We start from the raw sequence: 10,654 nt of genomic DNA on the forward strand, positions 1-10,654 counted from the left end.
TTACCACTGCACCACCCCGGCGGGGCTGTTTACTAGGCCGACGACGACGTGAAACCAAAGAGCGGGCGCCAGAGTTGCGCTTTAAAATAAAGACGCTAATAAGTAAAAAGCCTTGCCGTTGTGGCGCAGTGCTTGCGGCACGCGACCGGTGCTCACAAGGATGCGGGATTAACTCCCGGCCTCGACGGCTGCTTTTCTATGGAGGCGAAAAGAAAGGCGTCCATGTGCTGTGCGATGTTAGTGCACGTTAAGGAACGTCAGGTGGTCGAAATTTTCAGTCCTCCACTATGGCGTCTCTCATAGCCTCGGTTCCCTTGAGACATTAAACCCTACAAACAAAGCAAACTAATAAGTAAAAAGGTAAAGATTAGAGAGACGTCGCACCAATGAAAATGCTTTCGCAATATCCCACTGTACTTTCTGCAGTGACCTTTACAGGTGTCAAAATCATGATAAGTCGCTGCACACTACCGGCTACGACAGAACTATTTTTGTGTGCATTTTGTATTCTGTAAACAGGAATGTAACTTAAAGTGCAAAGATATTTTGTAAAAGAACCTAATAATTATATACAAGAATCTAATTACATTGCCAAGTACTGACCGCAACAGGAGCGGTGTGTATGATGTACCATGGCTACTTTCACAATATAATGGTGTGAATATAAATTCTTCTTTTTTAATTTTCGCAACAGAACTACTGCAAACTGATAATTCTACCGGCTTTCGAGACCAAATGCCCATGATCTGTGGGGTCGCCAAATTCTGTCTGGATGCTAAATTTTTATCCGAGATGCTACCAATAGCAGTTTTTATTCCTGGTCCTCGCAATTTTTCCTGCACCGGGAAAATGTAGAATAAAGTGAATGAGGACTTCTCAGCAGTTAAGCTACCCGTGCACAGGTGGACAGAGAGAGCTCTAGGCTTCGGTCATTATAGCACCTTTAATTGAGGCCATTGAAACGTTCATGATTTCGCAATGCAAACATCTATCGGCGACACAAACTGGAAGACACATTCTCTCCGCACCAGATATAAAGCGTGAACTAAAAGCGAAGCAACGAGTGACGTTACCTAGAACTTTTGGTCATCCCATAGATATTTCGAATCATCTACCTTGGTTTCCGCGCACAACGTTGTGCACAGAGAGCCAAATCGTTTTTAACGATACCAGTGCATTTAGGTTGTCGCATCACATTCCTCCGCTGACAAGATAGCCGCTGTGGTCACCACAGAACATTTTAAACTTATAAGTGGGGACACTATACGTACTCGGCACACACATGGCAGAAGAAACAGCCGTTGCGCTAGCCATAGCGGGATACTCAACAGAAACCACAGTCAGCGACTAAAAACTGCCGATCTGCATTCAACATGTTGAGAACCTCCCCACATCCAGGGCTTATTCTGCAAAATCCACACCACCCCCTCCCCCTCCCATGAGGTGGCTTATAATCTAGCTCGAGAACTCTCCCGCCGGGCTTAGTCGTGTAGCCCGCCTGCCCTGTACTTCGGAAAGGACAGTGTTGCTTACAGGTGGAAAACACTAGGGGCTTGCCAGACTAGATTCCCCAGCAAAATGATCTCCTAACGACATGGCATTATTAACATCTATACACACCCCCAATTACATAGCTTATATTCGGGAGGACTCTACTCAGGCAAATGAAAAAATTTTAATACCAAAGAAGATCTGAATCGTATGATCTGGAACTGCCCAGAGTCCTTACTCGCGAGTCACTTCATACGGGACTCTAGTTCTACAGCTCAGCCCCGAACCGGAGACAGAGAACAGCCTCTTCCAGCTGGCTGAAAATGCCACTGCTGACCAACGAATAGATGCCGAACATTAAGGGGTGGCTTCGTGTCGGTCCTCTGTATCTACTGGTAATAAAGTTTACCCAAGGCTACTTTCACCACCACCAACGCCATCAGCCTTGTTCTCCCTCATAGCTATGGTCACCTCTAGCACTAGCAATTCCAAAGGTCATAAGGTAACGCCACTCCCAGTCGAAAAAACTACAGAGCTGTGTCAAAAATACGACAAAATATCCTGTAGTTCTGTCGTAACCATTGCGTTTTTCTGTAGTTCTTTAGTACATTTCTGTTGTTCTGTAGTTTTTCTGTAGTATATTTCTGTTGTCTGTAGTTCTGTAGCACTTTTCTGTTGTAACTACAGAAATTTCTGATGTTACTACAAAATGTTCTGTTGTCACAACAGGTTTCCCGTCAAAAACCGCACAGAAACTCTGTCGTAACATCAGAACTTTTTCAGTAGTTTTTTTCCGACTGGGCTTTAATAAAGAAATCAGAGGCACAGCCAAACACTCACCACTCGCACTCCGCCCAAAACAGAAAAAGATCGGCGAGTGCAGCATCTTGATTTTCGGGACAGTGTTCTCAACCTGAAACTTCTAAAGCGTTTATTTGCTGTTTTAGTAGTCACAGGAATCGACATCGGCGGCCTTTGCTCGGTGGCGCATTTCCTGCTTCCCCCAAGCCGAGTTCTGCAGTGACGAGTGTAGCCAGGCAGCGTTCTGCCCTTACTCGAGGTAGCCTTACCTGACCAGACCTGGACCATGTGCTCCACTGGTGCACAATGAATGCCCCTAAATTCATGCCGCTTGAGGGATGCCGGCGGCATGTAGCACACTCTGCGGCCTATTGAAAACCTGCTGCAAGCGACTCGTCAAAACAAAAGAGCTTATTGTCTCACAGACACTGAAGATGCAATTCTCGCCCCCTGTGTTTCCAAATTGACATGCGCTTATCAAGAGCGTGAAAACTCAATGCTGTGCGGTCAAAAATAGCAGCGGAGAAGTTTGGCGAAGGTTATTTTGTGCCCACACTGTGGAAAAAAAGCTACGGCTTTTCACATGGTGTGAGCATGCCAATTAAATCCTTTTATTGACAAACTTCCTAATTCCAACTTGGAGCAGTGGGAGGCCATTCTGCACAGCGAGAACCCCGACCAACAACGAGAACTGGTTCGCAGGACCCATGCTGCGGCGCAGGCCACTGGGCTGCCGGATTAGTTGGACCACCCACAACTCCGAGAATTCCCATGCACTCAATAAAGTTTTCAATCAATCAATCAAATGCCATTTTGTGCCGAAATACCGTGTTTAAGTAGATGTACACTGCCAAAATTCTGATAAATTGATTATTATTCATACTATGGATATTATTACTTGCACTGAAAAATGCTGGAAAAGGTACTTAATTTCTTTTAATTTTGAAGCAATTGTTTAAGTCACTATCATATCTTAAATATAAATATGAATTTTTACCAAATATTCATTCATAATTTATTCTCGAAGGAATTAATTCTTGCTGACTCACACGTGATCTAACCTGGTGAGCCCGACATCCTGTAGTCTGCGAAAGCTGAAATTCCAATCTAGCTAGTATATCACCAAAGCGGCTGAAGAAATGCTCTTAAAAGGCGACGTGTGGATGGTGGTGAAAACGTTTATTTCATATTGGGAGGTTCTTTTGCAATTCATATTGGGAAGTTTAACGCGGAGCCTTAAGGGCTTCGGCCTTATAATACTGGGTGGAGACCCTAGTCAGGGACCCCATTGGCGGTTGCCGCCACCCGCGCACGCCGCGTTAAGGCCCTTTGGGCCTGTAGGTCGCAGCAGCCGAGCAGGGTCGCCTCCCAGTCCTCCCGGGAAGGGTTAGGGATGGAGGGAAGGGATGGGTTTTGTTGGCAGGCCCATACCATGTGGTAGGTGTCAGCCAGCCACCTTTCCACAGTACTGGCACTGGCCAGTGAATTGTGAGTCAAAATGTTGAAGTACTGCCGGGCACAGCATTGTGTTAGTGAAGAGGCGCAGGAGCAGCCTCTCGTTCGCTTTTCCTAACCCTTTGCAGGGGTTCTAGTTTAACGAGGTTTCACATGAAGACGGGAAATATTGTGCTTTACTTTCAGAAGGCTTAGAAACGCACTGGAAGGTCATTGTCATTGTATATTGTTACGTGCTAATCATGTCTCGGTTTTCGTATGTATTTTCTGCCCAATCAAAAATGAAGCGTGATAAGACTTGACTCCAGTCTGCGTATCTCTTATCTCTCCAGCTATCTTTCGAACAATTATGTCCCTAAAATACTTTGCAATGTTATGAAGAACATCGAAGGACGTTACACCTGGCAGCAGGGCCGTCGTCGAAAGCGAGTGTAGCGTAAAAATTACAAGAGGTAGCCAATAGAAAGAAGGCATCGTTGTGTGCTTGCTACCAGTCGACAATTCATTGACTCATTCTTATTCTATGTTTCTTTTTTTCAGCGAGGCAATTCAGAAGCTCTGGTTGTTGTTCCACTGGATAAATATGTGTTGTGGATGTTAAGTAAATTGGGTGATAGCGCTCCAACCATCGTTCACTTCACGTCTGGACTGCGCACATGATCTCTAGCTGTCGTTCGAGCATAGCACTTAAAACCATGTGGCAAAAAGCAGCCCAACGTGTCTAAACGTACGTCATTTCTATTAGTACAACTAATAGAAACCTTTAGCATTTTACATAGGTGAAAAACGTGTTGCATTCACACCACGCATTTACGAAAAAATAAATATTCGCGCAAGTAAGGGAGGATCCTGTCGATGCTGAGCGATGAGCAGTTCATCAATTGTTCTCCTCAATGCGCTATACAGAGTTTCCGTCACTAGACGCCATGGGTCAGGTGATTTTTCTGTCGTCTACACGTGAAGGAGGAGGACGAAAACAATAGAGAGCACTGTGGAATCTACACTGCAGAAATGCGAAAGCTGGAGTTTTGATGCTGCATATGGTGCATTACGTTTGCTCTCATCATTATTATCAACTAAATGCACCACCATTATCAATGCTACTGTCATACAGCTGTATAACTTCACAACACCTGTGGCGCTCCTGGCGGAGAGAGCGGGAGTTAGGTCGCCGTTCATGCGCACCGTCGTCTCTCACGGACAGCGCGAGTTGGTCGCCCAGCTTTGAGGCGTGACGTCACACAGAGGTCATGCGAAATGTGATTTCATGTGCACCGCCGTCACACAGCAAAGGCTTGAAAGTGAAAGTAGTATTGCTTTCGCAATAAAACTTTATTTTACGAAGAATTTAAGGCTCATAGGCCTCCTGGGTCTCCGCCAGACCCCCCTCACGATCTAAACGTTCATGTGATGTTGGTCCATGACGTATGCGGGCCGACTGACGACGCTCTTCAGCCTGACCGGGTCCTCTGACCGCAGTGAGGTCTCCTAGGCCTCCCAGGTTCGGAGAGGCAATGGCCCGGCGGTGGGAGGAGACGCCAGGCAGGATAAAAGAATGTGGGTAAGGGTGGCCTTGGGGTGAGAGCACAAAATGCATATGGGGGATATCAGCTTAAAGTTTGACAGTAGAGCTGGTGTCGGTAGCGTTTATATCTGCAGGCGGCGCCAGATTGGCTGTTCTCTGGTAGTGAGGGATGGATGGGGTGACGGATAGATGAGGAGCTCAGCACGGGAGTTTGCAGTGAACTCAGCAAACAAGTGCATGCGCTCCTTCGAGAAATCTCCCACGAGGTCCACCTGTGCCCGGTTTCTAAACCCTCGGGCTAAGGAGTCAGCGGCCTCGTTGTCGGGATTTCCCGAGTGCGCAGGTACCCAGATGAGCCTAACACGTAGGGGGAGGGGGGGAGGGGGGGGAGGGGGGTGATGTGCAGCAGGCGGTGCGCCGGAGGATGAACCCAGCCTCTGGCATAATTTAGATTGGCAGGTTTAGAATTGCTAAGTACATAACTGGCATCTGTGTATGCCAAAGCAATAGCTATAGCGGTCTCCTCGGCTTCCTCAGGGATGGTTCCTCATGTAACCTCAAAAGTTAAGGGGGAAATGGGGGGGTTGTGGACAACAGCAGTGGCTTCGTTCTCATCGCAGGCGGCATCCACCCAAACTTCATTGGGCTAATTCCCGTACCATTTGTGGAGCACTTCAGCGCGCGCCTTCCTGCGACCTTCGTCATGGTGGGGGTGCATGTTCCGTGGTAATGGTTTGGCATAGATTGAAGTATAAATGCGGGTAGGGAGTGTTCTTAGGGATGCATTGTTTGCGGGAATAGTGATGCCTAGCTTACCGAGTATGTGTCATCCGGTAGTTGTAGAGGCCAATCTAAGGTATTGTGCTTGTAGTGGGCCTCTCGAAGTTCATGTATTGTGTTCTGGACTCCGAGTTAGAGTAGTCTCTCGTTGCTTGCTGGCGCTTTTCGGTAATATAAGTGCTGCCTTTGTTGCTTGCAGAATTAAGGAGTCTATTTGCTGGACCTCGCTGCATGATAGTTTGAGGTATGGTGTAGCATAAAGAACTCGGCTGAGGTTAGAGGCGTGCACTACGCGAAGCGTGTCCGCGTCCCGGAGCCCATGTGCGCATCTTGTCACCCTTTTTATGAGTTGCGTGGTGTTTGCAACGGCCTTTTGGGGGCGCCTAATTGTGTCTATGTTTTTCGCATCCTGTTGCAGGTATAGTCCTAGAATGCGGATGGTATGGACCTGTGGTACCTGTCTTCCCTGAATTCGGATTTCTATGGGGTTTTGGTAGGTACGTCCTTTAGGGACTAAGACTAGTAATTCCGATTCTTCTGGCGAGCACTCTCATCCGATTTTTGCGGTGAGTTTATCGTATGTGCTGCCGTTTGCAGCGTCTTCGATTTCACCGTCTGATCCGTATGTTTTCGAGAGTGTTATGTCATCCGCGTATACGATGTGACCGAGGCGAGGGAGTTTTTGTTGTTCTGTGGTTAAAGGGATAAGGGTGATGTGACACAGAAAGGGGGAAAGAACGGAGCCTTGCAGCGTGCCCACATTGGCAAGTGTGTACGGTGAGGTAGGGAGATTGTCGATGTGATGCGTGGCTGTTCTGGGCTGAAGGAATGCTCTTATGTAGTTTCAGACCCTAGGAGCAGCTTGAATATTCGTGAGTGCCTGTAGGATTGCTGTGTGTTGTACATTATCAAAGGCTTTTTGAGATCTATTGCTAGGATCGCCTTAGTATGCGTTGGTATATCTGGGTCAAGCACTGCTGACGTTAGCTGTAGCATAGCATCCTGCGTAGATAGACGGGGCCTGAAACTGACCATAGAGTGCGGGTATTTGTCCGTGTAATCCATGTACGTAGATAGCCGAGCTAGTATAACCTGTTCAAAGAGTTTTTCGAAGTTGGAGGTTAGCGATATTGGGCGCATATTCGCCAGAGAAATTGGCTTGTTGAGTTTTGGTATTAGAATTACTTTCCCGCGTGTCCATCCTGCTGGGAGTATCCCTTCTTCCCAGTATTTGTTATAGAGGTCCGTTAGTTGATCCAATGGTTTATCATCTAGACTTCTTAGCGCCGCATTTGAAACTTGGTCTTCGCCTGACGTTGTGTTCTTGAGCTTGTGAAGTGCTGTCCGTATTTTTTGATGTTGTTAATAGGGGGGAAAGGATAGCGGTTGCCCCAGGGTGGTGTGCATGTTAGTGTAGCTAGAGGGGCATCTGTGTCACGTCTGTGTTGATGGGTTATTCTAGCTATTACGTTTCGTGTGCATGTCTTGCTCTAGGCCACATCACTATCGCATACAACTATGTGACGACCAAGACATCATGTGAACTTTCGAAAACGAGGAGCCGACATACATTTGTCGGCATAACAATGCCGACTTTGTCAAACCTGAACCAGTTTTATTACAGCTCACGAAGTCACATAAGTCCAGATAGAAATGACTGACAGTCTTTTAAGGGAAAATTGCTTGAGCGAAGCGGGAAAGTTTTCTTGATCACTCCTTGATGTCGTCCAGACAGAGATAACGCTTGACAACACGCCAGCAGGCCTCGTTGAGACTGTCTAGCTGTTTATGGCCGTCTTCGACACCGTAGCACTGGACTCGTGTGATTGGTGTGCTGCCCTTATGTAGAAAGCTCCCACCATGATTCAGTACTAGAACTTACAAGCATTTTACACACTTACAAGCTGATGTCAAAAAAAAGCACGTGTCTTGAAATGATGGTATTCTAGAGTCCTTTAACTGTTTTCATCTTCGTTGCATGCTAGTAGGCCATATTATACCTACTATTACTAAAATGAATATGGCCATATCCTCTGCTAAGTACTGGACTACAGTGCGTTCATCGCTTCAAATGCTGTTTGTAGCGGCGGAGTGGACAATAATATGACAATTCGTGGTGCCCCTTTGGGCCGCGTTTTCTTAGGTAAAATAACCTATACCTCTTCCTCTCTTCCGATACCCCTGTTGTCAGAGAAGTGAATCGCTTTTCCCCAACTGGAACTTATAATGTAACCCCTCCTTTGCAAACAAAGCAACTGCTATTGAAATATAGATGAAGTTTCATTAGACCTTTTGCTGACGTCACAAATAAGCAACGAGTTGACAGATTTGGGCTTAAAGAAGCATTCGTTTTAAACAGTAGATGCGGCAAAGTTACCCGAAATGCAATTAATATCGCACTGATATTACGCAGACTGATATTTACAAAATTAAAAATAAGTACGTGTGGTACTCTTAGAACTGACAGCATGAAAAATTCAAAGAGTTGCAGGGCATCTATTTTCCACTAGGTGCGACAGTGCGGAGCAGGATAGCACTACACGAAAGTCAATTTAGTGTACGAATGGGGGGAGGGGGTGTTTTGTTTCTCGTTTCCGACCACCACCTGGGTCTCTCCATACTCACATCTAGAAGAGGAGGAGGAAGTTCGCTTCACTTCACTATGCCAACTATGGCGAGTAGCAAGCAGCAGCTTGCTCTACTGTGTACCAACCACGGCTGGCGACAGGTTCCACTTACCACATGCCACATGGCAGCTGCCAAGTGTGACCCACAGAAACGCCAGCACCGGGTTGTTCACAATTGTACTCTCGTGCTACCTCGACACTGTTTACGAGAAAAAGTTGGTCCCTTTGCACACAAATGTAAGAGACGTTTTGACCAGAGACATGTACACGCATTATCTCCAAGTTTTCACCCGAATAAGCGCTCTGATAGAGGGCGTAATCTTTGCCAAAACATCGAAGCGTGAATAAAAAGGACAGCGATATATGTCTCGGTATTTAAAGTTCGACATCCTACAATGGCTGGCGGGATGCTACAAAGAACAAATCACACCCAAAATAACTTTATGTGTATCTCACTGCGTGCATACCTGTCATAAACGTCACCAGTCAAAAATTTAGAAGCCCAGAGAATAATGTCGGCGTTTCGTCGAGCCGTGTCACGGATGGCAAATAGTTCTCCGGTCAGTTCCACTGCAAGTAAACCAAAATCATAGCCGGTCAAGTTGAGCACCTTGTAGTTCTCTTCTATTCCAATGCGCAAGCGTCGGACAAAAGTGGCGATAATGTGCGGTGCATCGCAATGCAAGAAAACTCTCCGGATGGTTCGGCTCGCCTTGACGGCGTTCTTGAGAAGCTCGGCGTTTTCTTCATCCAGGCGTCTGGCAGTTACATATAGCTCTTTTATGCTCGCGTTCTGCTGCAGGGCATTACATATAGCCCCCCAGCTTTGCCTGGTGTCTCCTTCGTGGGTGTTTTGAAACAAAACGGTAAGTTCCAACCTCGAGAGTGCACACGTAGTTGTGACATAGCGGCTAATGGCCGTAACCAGGGCATCGTCAGCGCTTGGAATCCAGATCAGGAGGTGGGCGGACGTAAGGTGGGTAAGGGAGGATAAGGAAAGGAACATGTGAGCAAGTTCATCCCAAGTTCCGATACAGGGCCCCGCATAGAACTGTGAGAATGATTTGCACCTTAGCATCTCGCTGTCCGCCGGCGTGGCGTGGATCATGGTGTCGAAGAAAACTTTCTCCTCTGCACCGCTACCCGCCAGAACCTCATATACTTTTTCAAAACGATGCGCTTCGTTGCTCTTGCCGATAATGATCACCTCCAAGCCACTCTTTTTTTCTGAGATGGTCTTGAATAGTGCCTTCCAGGACATGGGCTCACATATGCTGACTTGTAAAGTAATCGCTTCGAGCGTCCCGTTCTCTGCCAGCGCCTGAAGCCAGAGACTGCAGTCGACAGTACTCTCAGCATCTCATTGCCGACCTGGCCAGCCATCTAATTTGCGAACTGGAATATTCAGTCGCCTGAGTACGCTGTTGCCAGCCAGTAATTTTGTCACAAGCGCCACCTCTTCTGAATCAATCATGTAATCTGGCAGGCTAACATCCGTCACTGTACGGTTTTCAAGAAGGCCCTGCAATATCCATTTGAGTGCGGGTTGGCACATTTCACTGCGGGTACCGACACTGAGTTTTCTCAAGGTACTACTAGTGGCTATATACTTTGCGAACATGGTGTGGTATTCTGGGGAGGCATGGGCAATTATTGAATCATGCAGCGAAAGTTCTTCGAGGGTCGAGCTTGTTGTCAGTGCCGCGAGAAAGTACTCAGCCCCGCGGCCTCCAACCTCCAGCTTCGGCAATCTGAGTGCCCTCAGGGAAGTTGGCGCCAGGATAACCTTAGCGATTACTGCACAAAATGATGATGGGCACTTCAACAATGAACCGCATTCCAATTCTTCCAAATTGGCTAGCGATGGGATAGTCGAGGAGAAAGTCTTATGCAGTACGAAATCATCGAAATAGAGTTTCAAGATTTTTAGGTGCGCGTTGTCTTGCAGGGCATCGCGGAGGAGTGCCTCAAATCC

General features: G+C 47.0%; 1 protein-coding gene across 1 annotated transcript; it reads right to left on the reverse strand.

Moving 5' to 3' along the window:
- Positions 1 to 7,683: 7,683 nt before the first annotated feature.
- Positions 7,684 to 9,940, reverse strand: LOC146190096 (uncharacterized). The gene is made up of 2 exons (XM_084605416.1): positions 9,147 to 9,940; positions 7,684 to 7,886 (listed from the first exon to the last, which is right to left on the reverse strand). Exons 1-2 carry the CDS (start codon positions 9,938 to 9,940, stop codon positions 7,763 to 7,765), a joined length of 918 nt encoding a protein of 305 aa, XP_084461542.1. The 3' UTR covers positions 7,684 to 7,762.
- Positions 9,941 to 10,654: the final 714 nt, after the last annotated feature.

The sequence above is a fragment of the Amblyomma maculatum genome, chromosome 5 (genome assembly GCF_055883805.1).
Source record: "Amblyomma maculatum isolate TAMU_Amacu chromosome 5, ASM5588380v1, whole genome shotgun sequence".
Lineage (NCBI taxonomy): Eukaryota > Metazoa > Arthropoda > Arachnida > Ixodida > Ixodidae > Amblyomma > Amblyomma maculatum.